Source organism: Colossoma macropomum, unplaced genomic scaffold (genome assembly GCF_904425465.1).
Source record: "Colossoma macropomum unplaced genomic scaffold, Colossoma_macropomum, whole genome shotgun sequence".
NCBI lineage: Eukaryota > Metazoa > Chordata > Actinopteri > Characiformes > Serrasalmidae > Colossoma > Colossoma macropomum.
The window spans coordinates 31,672,270-31,687,507 of NW_023494798.1; the positions used below are offsets into that span (position 1 = coordinate 31,672,270).

The following is a 15,238-nucleotide window of genomic DNA, read 5'->3' on the forward strand; positions in this document are numbered from 1 at the left end:
TGAATCTAAACATCACTTAAATAGAACTTGTCTGGCAAAGTGAAGCAGCTAGAAGGTCTCAAAAAGCAGCACATGATGCCACATCCTAAAGAGATTCAAATACAGATGTAATACAAAGTCATTGAAATCTACCAGTCTGGAAAGAGTTACACAGCCATTGCTAAGGCTCTGGAACCCCATGAACCACAGTGAGAGCCATTATCCATGGTGGTGAACCGTCCCAGGAGTGGCTGGCCTACCAAAATTTCATCAAGAGCACATTGATGACTCATCCAGGAGGTCACAAAAGAACTCAGATGAACATCTACAGAGCTACAGGCCCCACTTGCCTCAGTTATGGTCAGTGTACATGATTCCACAATAGGAAAGGCGGCGGGCAAAAATGGCATCCATGGGAGAGTTGCGAGGGGCAAATCACTGCTGACCAAAAAGAACACAAAGTTTTGAGTCACATTTGCCAAAAAAAAACATGAAGATGACCCCCCAAGACTTTTGGGGCAATATTCTGGGGACTGAAGAGTCAAAAGTGGAACTTGTTGGAAGACATGGATCCCATTACATCTGGGGCAAAGCTAACACCGCATTCCATCATAAGAACATCATACCAACAGTGATACACGGTGGTGGTAGTGTGATGGTCTGGGGCTGCTTTACTTCTGCAGGACCTGGATGACTTGTCATAATTGGTGGAGCCATGAATTCTGCTCTCTATCAGTCAGTTTGTGACCTAACGCTCAAGTGCATTTGGGTTATGCAGCAGGACAATAATCTGAAGCACACAAGCAAAACATCACACAACACCAAAATTCTTCCACAATGATGTAAAAGACTCATCGCGAGTTAGCGCAATTGTTTGATTGCAGCTGTTTCTGCCAAGGGTGGCACAACCAGTTATAAGGTTTAGGGGTCAATTACTTTTTCACATGGGTGATAAATAGATCTTCAATAAATGGAATGATCATTTAAAGGCTGCATGCTGTGTTTGCTCTTGTTGTCTTTATCTTATATTAAAAGTAGTTGGAGGATCTGAAGCATTTAAATGTGACGGGCAAATACTTTTTCACAGCACTGTGTTGCATTTGTGGGTAAGAGTGCTGTCAGTGTTTATGAGCAATAAGAAAATATGGGAACATGGGGAACACAAAACTTAGATCACAGCATAGCAGAAATGAAGTCCAATCATATAATAGGTTAGATTTTGAATTGTGTTACAATCAAGCTAACACTTGTGGCAGGTGACCAAGCGTCTGAACGATGGTGAGTACACGGTGCACGGGAACAGCATGCTGGAGGACCGGCCCACGTCCAACCTGGAGAAACTTCACTTCATCATCGGCAACGGCATCCTCCGTCCCGCGCTCAGGTCAGACCTGCAAGGCCACAGATTCTCAGATGATAAAGCATCACATAAATAGCGCATAAGGACTCCAACACCCAAATAACACTCCAAAGATGAATTACAAAGACTAAAAAATAATGTAATGTAATACAGTAACGTGTGTAAAATACCTAAGTCAAATTTTTGCATTTCATGTTATCTCATTTATAAAGTTATATAGAAAATAATTGTTTTTGTGTAATATATTTTATTCAGGTGGAATTGAAACACATTGCAGTCAAGTAAATTCAATTCATTGTTTTTTTCAGTATATCATTAAAGGGCCCATATCATAGAAAACTGAATTTTTCTTATGTCTTGGAAGTAAAAATGTAGTATGTAAACTTATTAAAGTTTCAAAACAATCCCTTTATTCTCCAGTCCATACAGTCCATACATGGAAACTAGGCTGCAAAATCTGCCCGATTTGAATTCACTGTTTTTGTGATGTCACACGAGCCGTCTTTTCAGCTCATTGCAGTTTAGCTCCACTCACCCATGCTGAAGTTATAAGGAGTGCTTCAACCTGGACTGGTTTTCGAATGAGGCACAATATAGCACAGCCAATCAGAACAGAGCTCATTTACATAGATTAGTTTAAAAGGTGTTACAAAAACAAGCCAGTTTAATTCTGGGGCATAAAGAGAGGTTGGAAAATGGTCATGTAAATATGAATTATGACTATTTTTGGTACATAAACTGACACTAATGCTGTGGACCTTAAGGGAACTTTATTGCTGTAGTAATCAGAATCGGAATTGGTTAGATATTGCAAGTAGATCACACTGAGACAATATAGAAGGACTATAGAACAAAAGAAAAAAGTAATAAATAAAATATAAAAATAAAAAGAAAAATCAAATAGAAAAATAGTGTAAATTGAGAACATTCATGATTTCTCATGCAAGCTGAGTGTAGTCCACATATATGGTTGCAAAAAAATTGCAAAAAATAAATAAAAAGACATAAAATGCTATGGAGCCCTGCTGGTGACATCCCGTCTAAATGCGTGGCAACAACAAGCAGTGAGTGGAAGCACAAGGTAGGTGTTTCTGATAAAGTGGCCAGTGAGTAGAAGCACAAGGTAGGTGTTTCTGATAAAGTGGCCAGTGAGTGGAGGCACAACGTAGGTGTTTAGTAAGGTGTGATCTCATTCCCACGCCTTACCAAGTCATGGCCACGCATTAAGACCTTGTTCCCACACCTTATTAAGTCGTGGCCACGACTTAATTATCTTGTTCCCAAGCCTTACTAAGTCGTGGCCATGCATTATTTTAATGTATACAGGATGTCACCAGTGGGGCTCCCTAAAATGCAGTTTAATGCATGTCAACATATTGTGGTTTGTAATTCAAACAACCCCTTTGGCTCATTTTCTGAGATGAAGCTCAGCTCTAAACGATGCTCTGGTTGTTTTGATTTGCAGAGATGAAATCTACTGTCAGATTTGTAAGCAGCTGACCCAGAACCCGTCCAAAAGCAGCCACGCCCGCGGCTGGATCCTCCTGTCCCTGTGTGTGGGCTGCTTTGCCCCCTCCGAGAAGTTTGTGAAGGTGAGAGATGTTGGATATACAACCTTGGACATGTGTCTATATCTTCACATGTATTTGTGGATAATGAAATACCGAAGTATATACAATTTTGCAACTGGTTTACTGGTTTTACTTTGCAGTACCTGAGGAACTTCATCAGTGAAGGACCTCCAGGTTACGCTCCGTACTGCGAGGAAAGGCTCAGGAGGACGTTTGTGAATGGCACCAGAACACAACCCCCCTCTTGGCTTGAGCTCCAAGTAAGATATCACCTGCTTCTTCTCCTTAGGCACACCCTCAGCGTGCTTCTACTCACTGGCCACTTTATCTGAAACACCTACCTTGTGCTTCCACTCACTGTTCACTTCATTAGAAACACCTACAATGTGCCTCCACTCACTGGCCATTTTATTAGAAACACCTAAATTGTGCTTCCACTCACCAGCCACTTTATTAGAAACACCTACCTTGTGCCTCCACTCACTGGCCACTTTATCAAAATCACTATCACTGTTCACAAAATCACTGTTGCTGGGGCTTTTACTTGTCAGTTTCACTGCTAGGCTGAAAATGGACCACCACCTAAAAATATCCAGCCAAGAAACTGACCACTGATGTAGGGCTAACACAAACTGTACATCAACAGGTGAACTACAATCTCTAACTATACACCAGCGAGGTGGAGCTTGAGAGAGGGGTTTCCAATAAAGTGGCCAGAGTAGGTGTTACTCATGTGAATATTTCAAATATATTTCTATTTGGTAGCAAGAGAACATGAGGCTTCGAGTGTAGATTCATCTCCAATTGTAACACTAACTGACTTCCACTGTGTTTATGTTTTCACCCATCAGGCTACTAAGTCTAAGAAACCCATCATGCTGCCCGTGACCTTCATGGATGGGACCACGAAGACACTGCTGACCGACTCGGCCACCACAGCTAAGGAGCTGTGTAACGCCCTGTCAGACAAAATCACCCTCAGAGATCGCTTCGGCTTCTCTCTCTACATCGCCCTGTTTGATAAGGTGAACACACAGGCCAGCCTGAAGGGTCATATGTAGCTCTCTCTCTCTCTCTCTCTCTCTCTCTCTTTCTTTCTTTCTCTCTCTCTCTCTCTCTTTCTTTCTCTCTCTCTCTCTCTCTCTTTCTTTCTTTCTTTCTCTCACTCTCTCTCTCTCTCTCTCTCTTTCTCTCTCTCTCTCTCTCTCTCTCTCTCTCTCTTTCTTTCTTTCTCTCTCTCTCTCTCTCTCTCTCTCTCTCTCTCTCTGTTTGGCCTATGACTGCTCCTCTCCTACCCCTGAAGAGCAGAAGGAAGAGGAGGGATGGACAGAATGAGTAGTAATGAAGAAAAGCTGTCCTCTGGACTTTCTCTCACTCTCTCTCTTTCTTTACCCTCCTTCTCTTGCTTTCTCTCTTTCTCTGTTTCTCTTCTCTGTTGTATTTTCTCTCATGTTTCAATGCTCTTTTTCTTTCTCTGTCTCACTGTTTCTTTTTGTCTCTATGTCTCTCTCTCTGTCTCTCTCTCACCCCCCCCCCTCCTCATTTGAATGAATGAATGAGTGAATTCATTTCCTGTTGTGTCCAGGTGTCGTCTCTGGGCAGCGGCAGTGACCATGTGATGGACGCTGTGTCACAGTGTGAGCAGTATGCTAAAGAGCAGGGAGCTCAGGAGCGTAACGCCCCCTGGAGGCTGTTCTTTAGGAAGGAAATCTTCACGCCCTGGCACGACCCCACTGAGGACGGGGTGGCCACTAACCTCATCTACCAGCAGATCGTACGCGGGGTCAAATTCGGAGAGTACCGCTGTGACCGGGTGAGGACCAGTAGAAGCGTAAATTGCTGTTCACAGACGCTCTCCATCTAATCTGACTGAGCTTGAGCTATTTTGCAAAGAAGAATGGGCAAAAATTTCAGCCTCTAGATGTGCAAAGCTGGTACAGACATACCCCAAAGACTTGCAGCTGTAATTGCAGTGAAAGGTGGTCATACAAAGTATTGACTCAGGGGGGCTAAATACAAATGCACACTACACTTTTCAGATTTTTATTTGTAAAAAAATTTTGAAAACTATGTATAATTTTCTTTTCACTTCACAATTACTTGCTACTTTGTGTTGGTCTATCCCAATAAAACACATTTAAGTTTGTGGGTGTAACGTGAAAAAATGTGGAAACATTCATATATATATATATTTTGCCTCTGTCTTTTGAGTGGCTTACTCTTTCTTTCTGCTTCTTTTCTTCTGCTTTTTTCCTCTTTAATTTGTCCTCTTCTCTTGTTTTCATTCCACCCTCAGGATGATCTAGCAGAGCTTGCCTCTCAGCAGTATTATGTGGACTATGGTTCGGAGATCCTGGTGGAACGTCTTCTCAGCCTCATTCCGTCCTACATTCCTGACCGAGAAATCAGCTCCGCCAAGACGGTGGAGAAATGGGCCCACTTCATCATGGCTGCCCATAAAAAGGCACGTACACTTTCAGCAGATTAAAAATTAAATTATTAATGATATTAATGACTTCCCATCCCCTTCCTCTCCAAATTCTCATTTCTTCAAGCTTAGAGAGTAGAAACTTCCCACTGCATGGATTTAAAGGCGCTTGTGTACAGATCATTCTAACCAACTGGTTTAAAGTCAGAGCTCAAAACACATTTCAGACTTCGGACTTGGACTTCAGACTAAAATGCTTTTGCTTTGAGTGACCCTAAACCTTAATTATGTTTATTTTATTAAAATAAATGATTGGACATTTCATTTTGTCACTACCAGAACAATCATAACACTACTGAAACCTTACCAAGTGTTTCAGTAGTGGCTGTTTCATTAGTGACAATTTAACTCATTTGAGCAACATTCAAAAACGCAGCCAGTGCATGACCAGCAAACACAGCTCTGAACAGCTGATCACACAGAAACTCATCATATTTTTCATTACAGCACATAAAAATTTATTATTTGCAGAAAATATGTGTTCTGGTATTGACGGTTCTTAATGTTCCACACTGATTTTCAGAATTTTCTTCAAAATGGGATCTAAATGTTCATGTGGCCATGAGGGGCAATGATGGAGTCTCAGTTCCTGCTCTAAAATGCAGTAGTGTGGCTAAAAGAAGGCTCTGCTTATGGACTAAAACTCTTTGTGTTTCAGTCGGGATGTGAAAATGTGGGACAGAGTTTTTTTTATTTAAAAATTAAAGTCATGATAAACCTGAATCTCCCAATTTCCCTTTAAAAGACATCAGAAAGATCTTCAAAAAAAAATGAAAAATGCAAAACACCCAAAAGCATTATGCACAGGTGTAAATTAAGGGATTAGAAAAAATAGAAAAAAAATAGAAAGTACCCTATAATCTGTGATTTTGATATTTACATTGTTACCGTTTCTGTTAAAGCCCTGGGTTTAAATAGATCATAAAATAATCCTTGTAAATATTTAAGGTCTGAAAATGCAAAAGAGCTGTTTTTTTACTTTGGAACCACAGTTTGATACAGAATGCTGGGTGGACAAATCTTCACTGATTTCTGTGAATGCTGTCAGCAGCTGAATACATGCCCGCTTAAATAAAGCCATTTGCCTTGGTGTTTTGTTGTGTTACTGTAAGTTCGTGGTAACTAACCTGAGCCCCTTTTCTTTCTGCAGGGCATTTACACGCAGAAACGAGTGGACCCCCAGAAGGTCAAAGAGGAAGTGGTGGATTTTGCTCGATACAAGTGGCCTTTGTTATTCTCAAGATTCTATGAAGCCTTTAAATTCTCAGGTACTCGACTACATGTTCATTTCTAAAACAGGCACTGCAAAAAGTTGTATGTATTATAAGTACAACAATATAAAAAGGCCATTCCCTGCAATCTCACTTAGTCACGTCATGGATTTCTGTTCAAAAATTCAAGCAAAAACTTCAGTTTACCTGAAGCAAAAAAAGACAATACACAAACTATGAAAGAGCCCTAATGTGTTATTATTTTACTCCCATATAGAAGAAAAATATATCGCTGTTGTCGGAATAAAACCTCATATCTCCAAAACGGTAAGGAAAGGAAAAAACCTACTTTACTTTTAATGTAAGTCAATGGAACCAGAGTTCTTTCAAAATCATTTTGGGTCGTTTCTTTTGGTCCATTCTTCATGAAATTTACTCACAATGTAAAAGACAACAGGCATTTTCAAATTATGTCAAAAACTGAAAAACGAGATACGAGGTTTTCTTCCGACAGCAGTGATATGTACATATATGTGCAATATATGTGATGTTTTAAAATATACAAGCTAAATATATTTAACTGTGCCAATTTCTAATATTTAAATATATTAAAATATATGCACAAACATGTCAATATATTGAAATATTTTCACATTTGTAATAGTGCCATTTTTTAATATTTACATTGTCAAATATATTTTGAACAATACACGGAAATACATTTCTTTCAATATGCATTTGTTATTCAGACATAAGTGTTCCAATTCAGGAGAAAGTCTGAGGGAAATGGGTTTAGTCCCTTTAGGATTGGTCCCATTGTTAGTGATGTCATTTTGTACTCAATTATTGCATGCAGAAATTAATGATTTGAAGATTCAAAAGTCCAGCATAAAATCTAAATTTAGTAAAAATTATTACCAATGCACTATAATAATAAGTTCAACCCTTATAGACATTTATGTACATTAAGCTGCTTAAAGTGAAAGATTATTCTTATGTCTGTATTTATTCCCATCAAACATGTTAAACTCGTTTAAACTGTAGATTTTGCTTGAATTTTTTATGAAAATCTATGACCACACTGGACCGGCCCTAGCTGACATGAAATGACCCCACGAAATGATGAGTAATGCACTGGCACATATGGCACATATACACTCACCATCCACTTTATTATGGTCACATTATGGTCATATATTATATTATGGTCAACTCCACCTACCTAATAGGTCCAATATATAGATGTACAATTATGAACTGTAGCCCATTTGTGGCAAAAATTTATCAGCTGTACTTTACTCTCAATGAAGGGCTAGCATGGGTGGCCAAATCTTTTGTCCTGGGGGTCAAAGCACAAAGATTGTAGTGGGCAGAGGGCCAAAAATCAAAGCAGTACAGTAAAAAAAGAAGGTATTTAGGTTTCAGTTTGAGATTTTTAAAGAGTATTTTACAACATTACACTGACAAATAAGAACCATTTACAGAGCCTGATAAGTATTTGCTCCAAAATGTAAATATTTTTAAGTTGTTTTAATTTTTTCCATAGAGGTGACTGGCTTTGTTACATAAACAACCCTAAAAAAGGCCATTCCATCATTAAAGACCCTTCACATGTCCTCCAATCTGCCTTTGAATTGTTGCCCCTGGGCCACCATTATCGCTGCCCTAGATGTCGGTTTGTCCGACAGAGAGCGTCATATGTGCCTGAGGCCGTCAGCTTGATCGGTGCTCATTCACAGTGAGCTGTGCTTACTATGCATTTTATTTATTTATCTTATTTATTAAGATGTTTGTTTTCAGTTGTCTGTAGGTGTCTCTATGTTATATGGTTATATGGTTGGTGTCATATGTTTACATGCCCAGTTATTAATTGCTCTGGGACAAATAAAGTTTATTCAGTTAAATTTTGTAACTAAAATGATGCTAAAATATAATTTTAAAGGAAAAGTAAGAATTGAATGAAATTGAATTGAAGCTTTGACTAACACAAACTGCGCTGATAAACTACAGTCTCAAGGAGAGATGAGCTGAGTAAAGTGGACAGTGAGAGTTTTTACATGAACATGTACATCCAGAACCTAAATGTTCACCTCAACAATGACTAATAAAGATTCTAAAAAAGCGGACAGCGAGTGAACAGCTGGCTTTGATCTTGTTTTGTTGTCTCCCTGTTTGTCCCACAGGGCCCAGCTTACCTAAGAACGATGTAATTGTAGCGGTGAACTGGACTGGAGTTTACTTTGTGGACGAACAAGAGCAGGTTCTTCTGGAACTCTCTTTCCCTGAGATCACTGCTGTCTCCAGCAGCAGGTATGAAAAAATAATGAAGATAAAAATATGCAAACACTTAACAAACACTTTGTCTGGTCTGTAAACTTGTACTATGCAAACTACAGCCAGTTTGGTCTCCTTCTGTTTGAACAGGGGAGGGAAACTCCAGGGGCAGAGCTTCACCTTGGCCACCATTAAAGGAGATGAGTACACCTTCACCTCCAACAACGCAGAGGACATTCGAGACCTGGTCGTCACTTTCCTCGAGGGCCTCAGGAAGAGGTCAAAGTTTGTAGTGGCACTGCAGGATAACCCGAGTCCAGGTATGCTGTGGTTACTGCTCCTGTTTTCTGCCCTGGTCTAGAGAAAATCACATCACTGCTGTTATAACGAAATATAACAGTCACTCAGGACAGCAAAGACTTATGATTATATCTGTTATTGACTTACACTGCTTATAACCTAATTTGTCAAAATGCTCTTTAATAAACAACCAGGTTTCTTTGTCAGTTTGCAAAAACTTGACATATTAAAGACTGACCAGAGGCTGGATTCTCAAAGCTTCATGGTTACTAATGATGACTGGCTTGACCATCTTAACCTAGAACCCCTTTGTGACCAGCTAGCAACTTTCTTAAGGCGTCATTCTCAAAAGAAGGGTAGAAAATCCTAACTTAGTTGTGGAATAACGCAAGGCTTAATCTTAAAGGACATGTGGCATGTCAGATGTTTGCTCATTTCCATGCAAAGATTTTTACTAATCCAATTGAATACATTCTGATTATAGATGAAGGCTGAGGTCTTTATATGGACTTTCTACTCAGTCTTATGGAAAATACAATCCAGTAGCGATGTGCTTTACACCTCTCCAGCCGACGCTTGGCATTGCACATAGTGATCTTAGTCTTGTGTGCAGTTTTTCTCGGTCATGGAAACCCATTTCATGAAGTTCCTGACACACAGCTCTTGTGCTGATGTTGCTTCCAGATGCTGTTTGGAACTCTGTAGTACGTAATGCAACAGAGAACAGACGATATTAGGATAGATAGGCGTGGTTCAGCACTTGGTGGCCCTGCTCTGTGAGTTTGCATGGTCTGCTGCTTCGTGACTGAGCTGTTGTTGCTCCTAGATGCTTCCATTTCACGATAATAGCCTTACAGTTGACCAATGTCGTGACAATATGGCAAAATGTTCTGAGAATCATAGGAGTTGACCGAGGTTTGGAAGATGTTTTGAGAATCTGGCACCAGGATTTTTAGAGCAGAACAGTGTTGCATGTATAAATATTTTTGTGACAAAAACTTTAGCAAAAATAATGAAATACTCATTAAATATAAAATATAATATAAAATATATTAAAAATATTTATTTGTATTAATTGGAGTTTTATTTTAAAAAGTCAAGGTGTCCCCATACTTTAGATGGACAGTGTATGTTTCTGTAAAGTCAGTCATTTCTCTCTTGGTCCTGATCAGTTGGTGATGACTCGACGTTCCTGAGCTTCTCCAAGGGTGACCTCATCCTGCTGGACCAGGACACGGGCGAGCAGGTCATGACCTCTGGCTGGGCGCATGGGATCAACGACAGGACCAAACAGAGAGGGGACTTTCCAGCTGACTGTGTCTATGTGCTGCCCACTGTCACCAGACCTCAGCCTGATGTTGTGGTCAGTGAAATATTGGGTGCATTAGAAAGTACATGCTACTACACTACATACTGCATACTATGCTAGTATATACTGTATACTGCACACTACTCTTTGTGGTAGCAGACAGTACAGCATACAACAAAATCTGTGTGTCATACTGCAGGCGTGACTAGACTGCCAACATCCAGGACTCAGCCAATCTACCTATACCTATTCAATATTTGATGAACTTCGTTGGGCCTTTGTCTGAGAACCTGATTTGGGTTTCCTTAGCAGATGTTGCCTGTAAACATTTTGAGATTCCAATGAAGTGTTTGGCCTTCAAGACTCAGACCTCAGCCAAATCTTGTCATTAGTGAAATCTATTCTTGTGTACTGTGAGGTATTTACCTGGAGATATGTAGTATAATAATCAAATAATAATGACTTTTATGCATTAACCTGTTTTAGTTGCATGACTTTTTTAGTGCGTCTCCTGCTGCATCCCAATGGGAGCAATAGTGGATAATTAAAAAGAGTGAATACAAGTACTGAAAAAACAGCGGTGTGTTTAAAAAACTATAATAACTGGCCCTGATTCATATGTAGTTCCCATTAATTACTGATTTAACCTTTTCTAGATCACTGTATCATTTCTAGCACACTTCCGACAAAGCTTTCACTTCGTTTTTTTATACGTCATTTTTATGCATCAAATCATCCAGCAATATGATGCTGCAGTACACCATTAGAAAGGTTGAAATCCCAGGATTCGATTCCCTCAAACCATTTTATGATCAGTTATTCACAGCAGTTACATCTCATTTGCAACAAAAGCACCCAATTAGCAAAGCTAGCAAATCTGTGGGTCCTTGCCTTTAAAGCCTCGCCGCTCTCCACAGAGATATCATAATCCAAAACGTGGTCTGATAAGTGTAAGTGATAAGGGATAAGTGTGTCTGCTAAAATAACCTAGATCAGGGGTCGGCAACATGCAGCTGTGGAGCCGCATGCAGCTCTTTTACTGTCCTGTTGTGGCTCCACAGCAGAATTTAACCCTCTATTGCATGAATTATTACTTAAACATGATTAAAGATGTTTAATGTGTTTATGTTATTGGAAATGGTTTAAATATTGGACATATTTGAAAAAAATATTTATTGCTAAAAATTTGGTATTTGGTAAATTGTTGCCATATGGCAACAATGCGCAATCGTACCATAGCATTATAAAATCTAAAAAAAAAAAAAACACCAATAAAATCTAATTTTTCTGTAAAAACATCTTTTTATTGAAAACAAAAACAAACAAATCCAACTTATACTTTGAAAAATGCATGATCCAATATTTACAAATATTGGAAGTTAATAAAATTTTAATTGGTAATTAAAATGTATATTAATAAAAACATCCTAATAAGAATTCTGGGTCATGTGATGTCATGAAGTATTTGTTCTTTCAAAGCAAAAGACCCTTTTTTTACAATTAAATAGGAAAACACATTTTATATTACTGCTTTTTATTAAAATTGAGATAAAGTAATTGTTGCCATATGGCAACACCGTGCAATAGAGGGTTAATTATTAGGTAATAATAAAATAATCCTCCTTTACAGTAAAATAAAGCTCTGCTGATCGTTCAACACAGTTTAACAATAAATGGTCTTAAACACTGGAGTTAAAGTAGAACTGCTGATTCACCCTTTAACCCTGAAGATCAGCACAGACTGCTGGTCACCATAGCAACACAGACAGCAGTCTTGCCTAGCTCGTAGCTAACGAAACGGCAAAGAGAGAGATTTAAGATGAACATCGATCATTTGGAGACGAGTGGACTTATTTGTAGTTATAATGACCACAGCTGGTTTGCTGATATGTTCAAACATTAAAAAGTCACGAGGTTGAAGTCGCTTCTCATTCTCCAGCTTCTTGTTCGAATTTTCCCGTTCCACCTTAAATGGTGCCGCAGTTACGTTCATTTAAGGTGGAACAGAAAAATTCGAACAAGAAGCTGGAGAATGAGAAGTGACTTCAACCTCGTAAAAAACTCAGTTTTTGTTTATATTATATTTTTAGCCTATACTAGGATATCAGCACATACTGAGATGTATTTATAGCCAACATGGTAAAATGTGCATAAGATGCTGTGACTCCCAAGGGGGTTTGATATTTGCTGAAAGGACAAAATGACTCTTCTTACCATTTGGGTTGCGACCGCTGACCGTAACATTTATAGATTCATATGTAGTTGCGTTTCTTACTCTGTGCTCTGATACAACTTTTTGTTAAACGTAGCTGCTGCTGCTGCTGCTTTAACACAGATTAACAGCTGGTTTTAAAGGATGGAAGAAAATGAACTCAAAACCGGCCCCCAGTTGCTCAGACTGTAGTCAATCTGTTGGAATATGTAATCGGCTGCAGGTGTAATACCTCCACTCACTTTTTCTTCAAATGCGTGTGCATGAGGAAGAGAAGTGCATGTGTGTGTTTATGCTCGTGCACCAGTTTCGTACAGAACGTGCCCTCAGGTGGGGTCAGTACATCAGGCCCTGAATGTTTTATGGATGAAGGTTTTATGGATTTTGTTGTATATTTCGTCAGAGGATCTGATTCGGGTTAAAGAAACAGATGTTGCCTCTAAACTTTTTAGAAAAAGTGGGCACTTTTCTTTGAGAAGCCGCTGATGTGCCCCTTATGACTCATCATTTCCTGTGCTTTCTCCTCTTTTTAATAATTCTACCTTCCTTCCTGTTTCTCTGCCCCACTTGTTCTCTCTCTCTCTCTCTCTCTCTCTCTCTCCCTCTCTCTCTTGCACATGTACAAATACCTCTGCATCTTTATTCTCCTGCCTCTCTCTGACTCTCTGGTTCTTTCTGTGCGTATGACTCAGGCTCTGGTTACTATGACGCCAGACCAGCGTCAGGAGTCGATCCGCGTGTCCCAGGTAGCTCTGCCGGAGAGTGTGGAGAGAGTGAAACCTTACACATTGGAGGAGTTCTCCTACGACTACTTCAGGTAATGGAAAAGAAGAAAACAAAGCACAATCTCAATGAAACAAATGATAGTGGTGCTTAACCGAAAAACCATGAGGACAAACAGAAATGATGAAGTCTAATGAAGTCCTAAGTTCTCACTTAAAACATCACGTCACGCTGATGAGAATGAAATCATTTGTGTATTGGGAGCAGCAGCGTTCATTGTTCATTGTACTTCAGGTGAAGTGTCACATCCAGCCTCGCCATGCATCTCTCAGCTTTAGCGTGTCCACACATAACCTTACTCAGTCTCTTACCTCTTGTGAGCAACTTCTTTAAGTTTTTTTAGTAACTGAATTAGTACCAGGTCTCTAACACTGTCCTTCAATTCCATATTTCAAATTCTACACTCACTGAGCACTTTATTAGGTATTAGGCCTGTTGTGTTTCTACACTCAGTCCATTTTATCAGCTCAACTTACCATATAGAAGCACATTTATATGCATAATTTATTATCCCACCCTTAAACCATTCACGATAGTCAGGACCACCACAGAGTAGGTATTATTTGGGTGGTGGGTCATTCTCAGCACTGCAGTGACACTGATGTGGTGGTGGTGTGTTAGTGTGTGTTGCGCTGGTCTGAGTGGATCAGACACAGCAGTGCTGCTGGAGTTTTTAAACTCCTCAGTGTCACTGCTGGACTGAGAATAGTCCACCAACTAAAAATTACTCCACACCACATCACTAATGAGTGAAACATTTTGGTACAGTTATGATTGTGTTGGTTGAGACAAAATGAAATGTTCAGTAATTTTTTTTGAATAAAATGAACATATTGAAGGCCTTACGTTACTCAAGGCAAAAGGATTTTAGTTTAAAATCCAAGTTAAAAGTCTGCAATATGTTTTGATTTCTGACTTTGAACCAATTTGGTAGAATGATCTGTATACAGAAGTACAGCTATAAAACATACATTTCTGGCCACTTTATTAGAAACCCCTCTGTTGTAGCTCCACCTTGGTGGTGTACAGTTAGAGACTGTAGGTCATCTCTTGATGCACAGTCTTAGGTATCCTCTAGCTCTTCATTGGTGGTCAGTGTCTGACCACGTAGCTGTCCTTGGCTGAATACTTTTGGGAGGCAGTTCACTCTCAACCTAACAGTGACACTGGCCTGTGTAAAAACCGCAGTGACAACGCCATCATGTTCCAGCACCCACATAGTATCTAGATGACAGTAGTCCAGTTAATGGCCAGTGACGAATGGGGTAGAGCAGGGCTGATTAATGGTGCAACAAAAGATGAACTACAGTCTGTAACTATACACTTATATAGTGATATATAAGGTAGATGGAGCTCATTATGTGGCCTGTGAGTTAAAGTACAGTAAAGTGCAGAACTATCAGATTCTATAGAGACCCATCTAGAAGGATTGCCAACTGTCTGCAGTGAAGATATAAAAAGTTTGAGAATTGGTTTAGTAAATTGTAGTTGGACATATATGGACAGTTTTGACCCTGAGCCTTTCTTACCCTCCTATCTACTTCTGACTTTCTCCAGGCCGCCTCCTAAACACACTCTAAGCCGAGTGATGATCACGAAGAACCGAGGGAAGGACAAGCTGTGGTGCTGCACGCGAGAGCCCATCAAACAGCCCCTGCTGAAGAAGGTCCTGGCCCATGAGGAGCTCTCCCAGGAGGCCTGCATGGCTTTCATTGATATCCTTTTAATACTTGGAGCTAATTTGAAAGGCT

At 39.7% G+C, this 15,238-nt stretch overlaps 1 protein-coding gene across 1 annotated transcript in view; it reads left to right on the top strand.

Annotated features, from left to right (window-relative positions):
• Positions 1–15,238, top strand: part of myo7aa (myosin VIIAa) — a 69,583-nt gene that overhangs the window by 40,792 nt on the left and 13,553 nt on the right. The window contains 12 exon segments of the mRNA XM_036584922.1: positions 1,236–1,363; positions 2,805–2,931; positions 3,051–3,170; positions 3,762–3,935; positions 4,496–4,723; positions 5,207–5,374; positions 6,549–6,666; positions 8,793–8,919; positions 9,034–9,203; positions 10,356–10,546; positions 13,397–13,521; positions 15,045–15,202. Coding sequence (XP_036440815.1) covers positions 1,236–1,363; positions 2,805–2,931; positions 3,051–3,170; positions 3,762–3,935; positions 4,496–4,723; positions 5,207–5,374; positions 6,549–6,666; positions 8,793–8,919; positions 9,034–9,203; positions 10,356–10,546; positions 13,397–13,521; positions 15,045–15,202 — 1,834 coding nt within the window.